This window comes from Chelon labrosus (assembly GCF_963514085.1).
Source record: "Chelon labrosus genome assembly, chromosome: 19".
NCBI lineage: Eukaryota > Metazoa > Chordata > Actinopteri > Mugiliformes > Mugilidae > Chelon > Chelon labrosus.
This window is the reverse complement of record NC_140352.1, coordinates 17,747,381-17,761,021: the sequence shown is the minus strand read 5'-3', so window position 1 is coordinate 17,761,021 and position 13,641 is coordinate 17,747,381. Positions and strand designations below refer to the sequence as shown.

Sequence of the window (13,641 nt, the reverse complement as noted above, 5' to 3'; positions counted from 1 at the left end):
TTAAGCATAGTTAAAATTTTAAACTTCCAATAATTTTGGCTTATAACCCCTCTTAAATAATACTGAATTTCTCCCCAAACTTATTAGAGGGTTTTATTGGAACAACTACTCGTGGCCTAAAGGTCAAATTATCAAATATTTTACAACGAAAACTTTGATCATGCCTGCAAACATCCAAAGTTAACTGGCTAGCGAGTGTAGAGCAATTAGCAGCTAAAGCACCAGATAATTAGTCTGGAAGCCAGCCCAAAGTTCCTCCACCTACAAAAATTTAGAGGAGGAATTTTGGTCTGGGGTCACTCCGTTGAGAACTGATTATACCGCAGTGAAGATCTGCCAATCAAATCTATTTGGGGCGGGCTTAATGCAGTGATGGACAGAAGAAGAAAACTTGAAACCAGAAACTGTTAACAGCCTTTAAGACATTTGTCAAGAAGCAAATGCCGCATCATTTATTTCTCTGATTGGTTGTGGGATTATCCAGCTGTCTACAGAGGTGTTACCACACTCAAATTCTAACAAGAATGAAGTTGAGCCATGCCAGGCTACCAGATATTAGGAATACCTAAAGAATAATTCTTCTCTACCCCTTTAATCACACCCCACCCCCACAGATTTATCTCATGACCCTTTAACCAAAGTTTAGAAATCACAGGATGCTATAGGCAGCTGCTGCAACACTGGTGCTGCTTCTTTAAGTGAAAAAGGGGAAGTGAGTACTATGATAGTTTTTATATCAAACTGAATAATGAGGATGATGGGGCAGCTGGTGGCGCGCGCGGACTCACCGTAAGGGAGCGCGCTCCGGAAGACGGGCGCGCGCGAAGCGGTGTGCAGATGTGTCGCAGATTTTGTAAAGTCACTGGACGCACAGAAAGATCTAGCACAGGGAAGTCGCTCCGGATAAATGGACCCTTAAAGTGTTAGGGGGGAAACAAGGCGGCGGAAGGAGAAACGAGTGGGAGAGCGGGGAACCGAGGGTCTGCTGTCATAACCAGTTAAGGCTAGCTTAGTTTTGTGGAGGAGAAGGACGTTTACTTTGACAGTTGAAGCCCAGCGGACGGCGGCGTGCGCAGAGATGGAGCTGTCAGCGATAGGAGAGCAAGTGTTTGCTGTGGAATCAGTCGTCAAGAAAAGAGTTAGAAAGGTAAGGCTTTAAAATAAATAAATAAATAAATAAAGGTTGTCCTAATTTATCAGCCCGTTTCGCTGCGGGACGTTGTCGGAAATTTGGAGGAGAAACATATTTGGGGGGCAGCGAGGATGCTACTTTGGATGCTAATGAAAGCTTGAGAGATTAAAAAATAAGAACTGCGCTACTAATCTGGTTATCTAATTGCAGGCTGTAGAAAGGGGGCGGGTAGAAATGGGGATGTCCCTTTAACGTAACGTGGAGACTCTTGACTCTGGACTACAGCTTAACGTGTCAGGTGTTTGCCTTAAATGGGCTGCGGGAGGACACGATATCTGCCAAAACACCTTCGCCAGGGGCCTGTTGGCTCGCTAATTGGGACTGGGTTTAAATTACCACATTGTGTTGACATTGTGCAGGGGCGAAGCTAGGAATTACGGGCCCACAGAGCAGTTTACTACTACTGGTAGTAAACACATCTTAAAAACAATTGATAAGCGGTGAACGTTGACTCAGATACTGACAAAGCTGTAAAACAAAAGTACCTGTATTAAAAAAGGTTGCTGTATTTACTGTCACTTTGCAGGAATTAGTTATTTCTATCACTAATGTATTTTAAATTGCTTGATTACAGAGTTTAGCAAATGTTTTTTCTTCTTAAAAATGAATTGATTTTCAACTGTCTAATCTTTTCAGCAGCACAAACATACTCTCAGGAACATATATACTAATATACCAGCCTTCAGCATTTGTTTAAAATAACCGAGAGAGCTGCCTGATTCATCTGTGTTTTCATTTTGGAGGCCGCGGTTTGTAGTACCGCTTAATGGTATTGTGTTGTGCTGACACGTGTTTCTATTACTATTACTTTGAAACCCCCATTTCATTCAGTGGGCTAGGCTAAATAACAAAAACATGTTTGTGTTTAATTCAATCCCGTTTAACAGCACCACAAGCTACATCCCTCACAATGATCATCCAGTTTAATTACCACGTTTCTGATGCTGTTTCAACGTAAACTTAACGCTAAGGCAAGTTGTGAAGAGGAATTTAGTGCAGGACTGTTTTGTTAGAAGGCAGAGAGAAGTGAGTGTCGCTCTCATTTTGAACTTCCGTTCACTTTTTCTACACTTTGTGTAAATGATTTGACATTAAGCCTACAGAATGTCGTCACAGACTATGAATATTTACAAAATGTACACAGGCCAATTTTAGACAGCAAATCCTGTGTTAAAAACCACACGTGGTTCTCGGCAGACTTTTATCTTTCTAACCGTAACTCAAACATATTGACTCATTTAGTTTCTCTTAAGTGTTACGCAATGCTTGATTAGTAGTTAGCAGATCACACAGTGGCGCCTTTAGTAGGACTGATCCTTGCATTGAAGATTTAAAATACTTTATTAATACGTAAGAACACAAACTACCCTATGAGTGCACTATATCTACTGTGCATGCCAGAATGTTAGTAATGTGACGTGTATGGCAAGTAGTGGAAATTACATAGAGTAGTGTTAATTATGCATTCATCTTTATTTATTAACAGTTGTTTTCTTATAGGAAACTGGGTGAATAAAATGAAGTCAGAAAAAGTGGTGACTTCACCCGCTAAGAATACCTTTGAGAGCTTGGACGTTATTATCAGATGATATCACCAAGAATGACTAACTCTGAGAGGGTTGGTCATCCTGTATATGGAAGACACGCACAAATAAATATAGCCATTGTCTAACGGCATGGCAACATCTTAGTCATTCAAGGGCAAGGGTACAGACCTATAGATAGATAAGAAAAAACAGGTAACACGTTTTCAGTTACGTTTCCAGAGTAACAAGACTTCTCCTCAAACTATTCTATTTTCATATAATCTACTTGTTTGATATTTAAAATTTCGGATGGTCAGTTTGTGGAAACATATTTAGGTGGTTTTCAAAATCATTAAAACCGATGAAAACCGTTGCAGAGATGAGAGCTGTTACCCTCCTTTTCTGAGTGCAGTTAAGACTGAACGGGCAACAAACAAATGTGTCATCTCCCTCAAGAGATGCATGAACCCTTGACAATGGCAATCTTAGGTTCTGGGGGGCCCCTTGCAAAGACGTACATGTCTCCCCCCAGACCAAAGAAGTGAAATCTATCATCGGATAGATAGAAGGGGGCCCCTGGTGGGTTATGATGGAGTTTTGTTGATTCACTGCAGGGCCTTTGAAGATTTAAGGGGGTTTATGCTGACACTGACCTCTGTCAACAATAAGATTCAGATCCTGCCAATCCTGCAGGGTTCACTGTTAAGTTACATCCTAATAACTGAGATTAAAACCAATTTATTGTGAGTTCAATTACTTCAAAGAGGCACATTCATTCCAGTCTTCAAAATCTGGCTTGAGGTGACTGATGTAGATTCTGAAGCGCACGTCAGTGGTTTCCAATCTGAGTGTCAAGACGCCCACCAGGGATCAAGAGATAAAACTGTGAGCTCACAGGAGACAAAGAAAGGATGGTTGCTCTTAAATTGGATATATGATGAAAAATCCCCTTCTCATTGTTTTTGAATGTGTACATCAACAAAATATGAGAAAAGAGAAAAAAAAGACATCATAAATTAGATAAATAATTCCCCCAGCTGGCAAACAGTTTCGCTGGAAAAAGAGAAAACTATAGTTGGTGTTAACTTTACACCTAAATATACATTATGCTTCATAGTAGAAGTCATCAACCATTTCTTATTGTCAGTGTTACCACTGTAGAGTCTTATGTTCTGTTTCCTACTTAGATTAAAACATGTGCTAGCCCCTTTTGGTTCTCCTTCCTCAATTTGGCTGCTTTGTCCATGGCACCAGCAAGAAAGCATTGGCGTCTTCCAAAAATGGGCATGGGAAACAGCAGCTGATTTGCATTTAAAGTTACAGACTCTGAAACGGCCTGTTTTGGACAGAGCTAAAACCACGGTTATGTAGACGTAGCAGAATGATCTATCTGTCAGGTATTTTGAGCTGAAACTTGAAAGACTAATTCTGTTGATCTGCTTGACTAACATTAACTTGTTAAAAAGGATTATAATATGAGACCTTTAACCTTTGTGTTTCCGCAGGGTAATGTGGAGTATCTGTTGAAGTGGAAAGGATGGCCTCCAAAGTGAGTATCTAGACTTAGTTACAGAGGAATGGATGGACAACATATATACTGATGTCTGAATCATATGGATAGGTTCTACACATTACATTTAAAACTTAATAAAATGCTAAAATACAGTATTGTTTTTAATCATTTCAAAAATTTGCAATTAAAAAGTAACACCTGGTTGACTTTCTATAGATGACACCATCCACTTTGACTGAAGAAGATGGAGTCAGTGTGTGAGCCCTTTTTCAGCCAACATGTTGATAAGAAATGTTAAACCACGCAATGTTAATCGACAGACTGATTATAAAAGCAAATGAAAGATGGAGTTCATAGAAAATTGAACGCTTTTATATACTTCATGTAACCTCCTACAGGTACAGCACCTGGGAACCTGAGGAACACATTCTGGACCGGCGTTTGGTACAAACCTACGAAGAGAAGTAAGGCCCCACTCAACATGTGGTGATGAAAAGCCATGACTAAATCCAGGAAAGCCCAGACATAGATAGTGGGGCACGATTATGTGAAGAATGAATATTAATTTTTAAATATATTTTAATCATATAACGATCATGACTCTGTAGACCGAGACCCAGATCCTCGACCTCTCTCCAACTGGAATTCGCTTGTGTTCGCTGGGTTTTTGGATCGCTGCCTTTTCTCCCGTTGACACAGATTCGTAAAGCCCCGTTCAGATATGAAGTGACTCGCTCGTCACCCATCTCTATATTGCTAACAGTTGGTCGCTAGTGGATATTCCAGGCTTCTGTTGCTCAGGTAACCCTCTTGTTTATTTCCCACCCTAAATGTTTCTGAGTGAAACGAGCAGAACAATAAAAGCACTTCAAGTGAATGGACCGTTCTAGCTCTTCTTGTCCGTAACCATTTTCTATTTGGAAAAGAAAATACCGATAGTGCCGCCGTTCCATCTGGGTTCACCTGACACTACAACCCCACTAGCCGCTATCAGCATGGTGAATTTGATGGCAGGAACCAAAGTCTTGGACGATGTTTCCTTGCAATAAATGTTTGCGGAACGCTGTCTTTTCAACTGTATCAGTCGCTCCAATTGGTCGTTGCCTGATTTGTTTCGATTCAGATTATGAAATGATTCAAACTTGGTGCCCATGCACTTAGCGTTGCTAATTGCTCACACAACTAGCTCACAATATTGTTTCTTGTCGCCACATTGCTTGGCTTGGCCCCTTTGTTCCAGTAAATTTATAATATTTGATGATTTGTGTTTCCGTTTTGTTTACTGCCTTTGCGCTGCACCAGCGATAAGCTGCCACTTCACAAATTATTGGCCACTACTCTTGAATCTGAAACTTCAGGAATGTTTGAATGGAATTTCTTCAAATTTAGGACAATAAAGCCATTGAAAGATCCTATTCTCGTAAACACAACATCTCAAGAAGGCCTTGATGGAATTTCTTCCAACTTGAAGCCACAGATGAACTGATTAAACTTTAGCGGTCAAAGGTCAGGGTCACTGTAACCTCATAAAACATGCCTTAAGGGAATAACTTTAGATTTCACACATATGTTCACTTGGACTCAAGGATGAACTTATGAGATTTTGTCCTCACAGGGCAATGTCTTTATAGCCTCACAAAACGCATTTGTAGCCATCAATTCTGCTATTTGTACAGGACAGACAGAGGATGGAAATTGTGTTTCTCTCAGACCCACGGTGGGAGCCACAACAAGGAGGACAAGATACATATGAAAACTAAAAAACCACTGAACAAAATTACAAGTATGTACAGATAATACACACGGGGTATGGCCTGTATAAGATATATGTGCAATATTTAAAAAAAAAGTTAGAATAAATTTACATATTAGTGCAAACCAGTTGTACACAACGGAGCAGCATTTGCAAACACAACTCGTAGCTCAATACACTAATTATGACAGATTTCCACTCAAATGTCTAACAGGATAAAATAATCAAGTGAATACATTTTCGGGTCAAAGATCAACTTCACTGTGGCGTCTCAATGTGAAGTCTTTGCTTCAGACATGCAAACTGCAACTTGACTAGCTGGCAGAATCATACAAGCACAAATAATTCTAGTGGGAAGATGAATTTCATTTGAAACAAACCAACATGCATTGAATTCTGAATCATATCCAAACCACAACAGGGTTAGCTAATAAATATTTATAAGATATTTTGCTGCTACCCTTTTCTAGAGAACAGAGAGACCGAGCTGTGGGTCACAAGAGGAAAGGACCTAAAACCAAAAGACTCGATCTACAGGTAAAGTCAGAAAATTCAGTGCAAAAGATCAAATTCCTGTTTTCCCTGTTGGCCCCTGTTCAGTAATAGTGCTCAGCATTTCAAGTGTGCTTTTTCTGTCCGGTCTTGATTCAGAATACAGTCTACACAATGGATCTCCGCAGTGCCCACAAGACTCCGGAGAAACCTCCGCCTCGCCTGCGACTCTCTCTGACGCGCTCTCTGCTCCCCGAGGATGAGGAGCAGATGTATGCTCATCAAAAAAGCGAACAGGGGAGATCGCAGTTCAGATGCCTTGACTCAAACCCTCCAAGTCCTACAGAAGTGGACTGGGAAGGGCAGGAAGTGGAAGAGGAGGAGGAGGAGGAGGAGGAGGAGGAGGAGGAGGACAATGTAGAAGATGATGAGGGGAGAGACGTGGAGGAGGAGGAGCAAGATGAGGCGCGGAAGGAGACTGCTAAGAAGAGCAAAGGCATTTTAAATGGTATGTGTGTCAGTCGGTCAGTCAGCGGACTCTAATCACTATGACCTAGTTTTATTTGACTCTTTGTGAGCCTCCAAGAAGGCACATGTGGTTCTGGGCATGCAACCAGAAACATCACCTCTTCTTAAAGACTCAGCTTGAGTTTCAGTTTGAAAGTACAGTACATCCTCACAGAGAGCAGTGTGCATGTCTGTAAACTTGTTCACTTCATCTACACAAAGTTTAAGATGCCTCAAATCTCCCCAAAATAATAATATAGGAGCACTGATAGTCATCTGTTCCATCGGTCACTTAAAGCCCAACATGTATCAGAGCAGAGATCCAGCTCAGTCAAAGGAGGTTAACTCAATAACAGCACACAAGTGATAGGGTTGATGCATTTTATCTTTGCCTGCAACTCCTCTATCATTTTCTCATCATGTTCATGACTCCCTCAATCAGGACAGGAGAGTACAGACGACTGGAGCTCTGCTATTGGACCAGGCGACGTTGCGGCGTCAGAGAAGCCGGACAACCTCTGGAGACCCATCATCTGTCCAGGAGAGGTGACGGTCACAGACGTCACCCTCAACTCCCTCACAGTGACTTTCCGAGAGTCAAGAGTGGCCAAAGGCTTCTTCAGAGACTGGGGCCTGTAGGTCTGAATGCAGTACGGTGGGAGCGGGTTGGAAGTGAAGGCACTATCACAGGGAGCTGAAGGCACTGATTTAATCATAGTTTTTAAATGGTAGCTGATGTTCATTGTCAGCTGCTCCCATCTTGGTGAGTGGTACGTTTACATGCACAGAGTCACCTGAAATGAAGCTGAACTCCAGAAAATTTCTTATTTTGGTTGATCTGATCAGTTTTCATACAATGGGACTGAGTTAGGTGGAATTTCAAGGGCATAAAGTGCAATAACTGGACTTCTGCTGGCAGCCAAGAAATGGAAAATATTTGGACAACTGAATGCAGTCTCTTCTTAAAAATAGTATTGTATATCACAATGGCACATACAGTGCATCCGCAAAGTTTTCAGCACGCTTCACTTTTTCCACATTTTGTTATGTTACAGCCTTATTCCAAAATGGATTAAATTAATGGTTTTCCTCAAAATTCTACACACAACACCCCACAATGACATAATGACAACGTGAATTTTTTTTTTTGGAGACTTTTGCAAATTTATTAAAAATAAAAAAACTTAAAAATCACATGTACATAAGTGTTCACAGCTTTTGCCATGAAGCTCAGGTGCATCCTGTTGCCACTGATCATCCTTGAGATGTTTCTACAGCAGCTCAATTGGAGTCTACCTGTGGTAAATTCAGTTGATTGGACAGAATTTGGAAAGGCACACACCTGTCTATATAAGGTCCCACAGTTGCCAGCGGCATGTCAGAGCATGAAGTCAAAGGAATTGTCTGTTGACCTCTAAGACAGAATTGTCTTGAGGCACAAATCTGGGGATGGGTACAGAAAGATTGCTGCTGCTTTAAAGGTCCCAACGAGCACAGTGGTCTCCATCATCTGTAAATGGAAGTAGTTCGGGACCACCAGGAATTCTTCCTAGAGCTGGCCGGCCGTCTAAACTGAGCGATCCGAGGAGAAGGGCCCTAGTCACCAAGAACCCGATGGTCACTCTGTCAGAGATCCAGCATTCCTCTATGGAGAGAGGAGAACCTTCCAGAAGGACAACCGTCTCTGCAGCAATCCGCCAATCAGGCCTGTATGGTAGAGTGCCCGGACAGAAGCCACTCCTTAGTAAAAGACACATGGCAGCCCACCTGGAGTTTGCCAAAAGGCACCTGAAGGACTCTCAGACTATGAGAAACAAAATTCTCTGGTCTGATGAGACAAAAGATTGAACTCTTGAGCGTGAATACCAGGCGTCATGTTAGGAGGAAACCAGGCACCGCTCACGGCCAGGCTAATACCATCCCTACAGTGAAGCACAGCGGTGGCAGCATCATGCTGTGGGGATGTTTTTCAGCGGCAGGAACTGGGAGACTAGTCAGGATAGAGGGAAAGATGAATGCAGCAATGTGCAGAGACATTCTGATTGAAAACCTGCTCCGGAGCACTCTTCGCCTCAGACTGGGGCGACGGTGCATCTTTTAGCAGGACGACGACGCCCAGCACACAGCCCAGATATCAAAGGAGTGGCGTCAGGACAACGCTGTGGAAGTCCTTGAGTGGCCCAGCAGAGCCCAGACTTGAATCGGATTCTGGAGAGATCGCTGTGCACTGACACTTCCCAGCCAACCTGAGAGGTGCTGCAAAGACTGACTAAAGATAGGTGTGCCAAGCTTGTAGCATCATATTCAAAAAGGCTTGAGGTTATAATTGCTGCCAAAGGTGCATCAACAAAGTATTGAGCAAAACTTGTGAATACTTATGTACGTGTGATTTCTTAGTTTTTTATTTTTAATAAATTTGCAAAAATGGGGTGTTGTGTGTTGAATTTTGAGGGGAAAAAAAATGTATTTAATCCGTTTTGGATTAAGGCTGTAACATAACAAAATGTGGAAAAAAACTGATGCGCTGTAATTATGTTCCGCATGCACTGTATTGGAATAATAATGTATGCTTTAGCCTTTGCTCTAGAACAAAAGGTGCCACCCAAGTATTCAAGCTGATTGCAGTTGAAGTGCAGTCATCGGGGACCAAATGTGAATAATGTGCAGACTTTGACCAAGAATCATTTCCAGTTAGCTGGACCGAGGCTAGCTGAAGGCTAGCGTCAGGCCCTGGAGTCTTCCACTGTCAAACATTTGAAAACGTTAGGTTGCAAAGTGTAAATTAACTTTTATTATTATCTTCCTCAAAAAGGGCAAAAGTCGCAAAGTCGCAAGTTTAAGTCAGAAATCTCACTCTCACATTAGTCATCTTGTTGGTATTAGTTTAAACTGGTATTAGTTCGGGACTTTTGTTTATAAGTTAACGTCTGTTACATTCGAGGCCTGTTGAAATGAGTTTACTCTAATCAGTGCAAGTTAAATGTTTGTGTTTCTAAGAATTATTTTAATCTGTCATCTGTGGCCACATTCTCGCACGGCTCATCTGTAGCAATGATTGTTTGTGAAAGGTGGCGGAACCATTGAGATATTAACTAGTGATGTGGTGGAGCCAAAGACTGAAAAAACAAGAGTTACAATCCTAATTAAGGTTCTATGAATTCTTGACGCCGGGAAAAGAAGGCGTTGGGCAGGCAGACGAAGGACAAACACAGAATACTGTTGTTTTGACTTTACAGAAGGGACTGAGAGACCGTAAACTGTAGGCAAACGTTGTGCCGCACACGTTCCCTGGTTGTAAAGGTTAGCGCTCTGATTCCCTCCACTCCACAAGAGGAACAAAGACTAGCTGGGGGGGCTGATATGTAGCACAAAACAAATAAAAAATGCTCCAGTTCTTTAGCCTGGAAGCCAGCCAGAAGCTCCTCCAGACACTGTGGAGGGATTTCGGTCTGGAGTCGCTCTGTTCAACCTAGTCATACACGCTATCTGAGAGCCGTTGAGTTGATTTTGTTTACAACGTAATGACTGCTGTTTAGATTCCACTGTCAGGTCTGTTCTCAAAGATAATCACAGCAAAATAACTTTAAAGGACAAACAGTTAAGAGCAATTAGGGCATTTGTTGAGAAGCTCTGATTGGTTGTAAGACTATCCCAGTTGTGTGCAGGAGTCTTTTTATTCTCTGTATCTGTTCAAACCCATCATGAACTCACCAGACTCAAATAAGAACAGAGTCTGGCTACACAAGGCTACAAAATCTTTGCATTAAATATCTGTGTGTCAGAAGATCTCCTGACCTCAGTCTGAGTGTAGAGGTTAGTACCAGTTAGTACCACGTGAAGAAGAGCAAGAATCCTCTGTGCATGTAAACAGAGCCACTTGTTAGTTGTCTCAAACTAACCGTTCACTACTGGACTCAAGACATTTTTGTACATACTCCAATCTACAGTGAGGTGGACCTAGCTGTCAGTCCCATACTAACATGCAGTGCTGTACCTGTATCCTGTAAACATGTAGACTGTTACTACTGTACAACACGCAGCTTAGTCTTGTACGCGTTTCAACATCCTCCGAGAGATGATCTGATCCGCCAGCATGCCTCTCTCTCCTCTAGTACAGTTTGATCACAGCAAAGACAGACAGTGTAGTTTTCTCTCTCCACGCAGCTCTTCATCTCAAACAGCCGACCATGCGAGTGACAAAAGGAACCCTGCACCAAATGTAGAAACTGGATGAGACCTGATAACAGGATGTTTTGTGGAGCTGATCTGTTTTTACATCACATGAGTTTGTGTGTCCACCAGGAGCCGCTTTGGCCCAGACTAACCAGCAGAGATTTAGAGGCAAATATCAGACTGAAGTTACCAATACCAATGATCTGTCACACCAATATTCAGTTCCTTTTAACAGGGTCATACACTGATCAGGCATAACATTATGACCACCTTCCTAATGTTATGTAGGTCTCACTTGTGCCTCCATAACAGTTTTGACTCATCAGAGAATAGACATGGGCCTTCTGAGGATGTCCTGTGGTGTCTGGCGACAGGATGTTGTTAGTGGGGGCCTCTGTGGATCATCCTACAGATGCTTGATCAGTTTGTGATCTAGTGAATTTGGACGCCAGGTCAACACCTTGTGCTGTTTTTCATGTTTTTTTAGTTGCTCCTAAACTGTTTTTGTGTTGCCATCAAGGAGTGTCATTGCTACGTTGAATTTTCTAAAGATTCTAATAATCTGAAGCACATGTCACAGGTGACTCAGCCACAATATGACCCTTTAAATTATTTAAAAATATATATATTGCCAAAAATACTGACAGATAATTAAAAGTGAATAGTTTCCCATAGTAAACACTTTTAACAGTGGTCAGGGAGAAACACTGAAACAAACACCACCACCACCAGTTTCAAACTTTAAAAGCCAAACTCTGTAGCTGCCTGGTGCGTCGGTCTAAATGTGCAGGCTTCCTGCCCAGTGGACACAGAAGCTGATGTGATGTGTCACGTCTATGGAATCTCCCACAGTGGCGTCCTATTGGTCCACATGTTGTTTATACCACACTGAGGATGATGGGTCAGCGTCTCGTGATCCCCAAACCGCCTCTGTGTGACAATGAAGCTGCAGGGAATGGAAGTGCCTGATGTTGCATAATTTTTATTAGTTTAGGGCTGATGTCTCTCTCTGTCCTTTACAACATTATCGTCCCTGTTTGCTTTGTTTCTGTTTGCCTGGATGCTCAGTCCTCCACTCACGGTAACTTCAAATGCGAGGAGACGTTAAACAGGAGGAGGGGGAAAAGGGGAAATGTGTTTTTTAGTCCTTATTTTTCTACATTGACCTGAATGTATATTTATTCTTTAATGAGACCTGTGTACCCGTCACACAGATGACTGAGCAGGACCGTTTTTATACAGTTTGTGATAACCACTGAGCTGTTGCCATGATATGTACCGACAAAAACGAGCACCGTGGATTTGATGTCGCCTAATGTGGTCGTTCGTGCTGCTTCCGTCCATCTCCGAGCAAAGAACCTTGCACTTTATCGTGATGTAACCCTGCACATTAGCTGCTACAGTCAATGAAGTGTCATTGTGTATAGAAAATTTCTATGGTTATACTAAAAATAAACGTTGCTCATGTTTAATCACTTTTAGCGTTGCTTATTTCCAGATGCAGTTTTGCGACTGAGGGTAACAGGTTTGTAAGGTGTCAGCAACTGCGTGAGTGAATTTCAGGCAAAATGTGAGAGACTTCTGGACTGAAACCAAAGATCTGTAGCTCTGTCAGAAAGTCGTCATGGCTGATAAATGTATAGTAGTTGAAGCCTTCTTTTCAGGGATCCACATTAGTAGTGGGAGTAAAATAAAGAAATAAAATAAAGAAATAAATAAAAATAGTTCAAGTTTAGCCTGGGATTTATTCTTTATTCTAAAATAGTTTTTCTTGGTAGGATGTGTATTAACCCAATCAGCACCAGTCATATCCCTCCTTGTGTCCATGGTAACCAAGCAGCAAATTCAGTTTCATGCAGTTCCTCATTTGGCCACTTGAGGCTGGGCGAGTCAATGCCCACAGACCTCTGTGTTACAGTGTCCAAATTTTACAGCAGAAATAAACACGTTCTGGTCTCTACAGATACTTCTCTCATTCATGACAAAAGGGAAGTGCATTTTATATATAACTCACATTATATATAACACCTAATGTATTTAGGTGCAGAGTTATGTATAATTTAGGGCGTGGCCACTTTGACTGACAGGTGGGTTCCCTCAGCCCTACTCACTTCACCACTCGGTTCAATTTTAAATTAGATGTCACAAACGTGGTCTGAGAGACCGTAGCCGACACATGCGTCGTGTTTTTGTAATTACTCTGTCTGCCAGAAGGGGGCGACAAAATTTCTTTACTGCAGCTTTAGGTTTTTAGCCGGGTTTCAAGATTAAACCTTCCTCCTTATCTTGATGACTTTTATATACTCCCTCATGTAATTGAACCACAGTTAAACACAGCTACAGTTCTGATATTATTTAACAACTGTGATCAGGTACATGTTGAAAAATCCACTTTTTAGAGCACTCTGTTGTACAAGATTGTTTTCGACTAGCCTGAAGTCTAGGTCTGCAATCTTTCACATATTTCAACTGATCTGTATCAAAC

The 13,641-nt window shown here is 41.8% G+C and overlaps 1 protein-coding gene across 1 annotated transcript; it reads left to right on the top strand.

Moving 5' to 3' along the window:
• The first annotated feature begins 758 nt into the window (after nt 1–758).
• On the top strand, nt 759–12,800 carry cbx7b (chromobox homolog 7b). Its single transcript, XM_084567365.1, has 6 exons — nt 759–1,147; nt 4,224–4,267; nt 4,630–4,695; nt 6,455–6,521; nt 6,636–6,984; nt 7,426–12,800. The coding sequence occupies exons 1-6, from the start codon at nt 1,079–1,081 to the stop codon at nt 7,620–7,622; spliced, it is 792 nt and encodes a 263-aa protein (XP_084423491.1). The 5' UTR covers nt 759–1,078; the 3' UTR covers nt 7,623–12,800.
• The last annotated feature ends 841 nt before the right edge of the window (nt 12,801–13,641 follow it).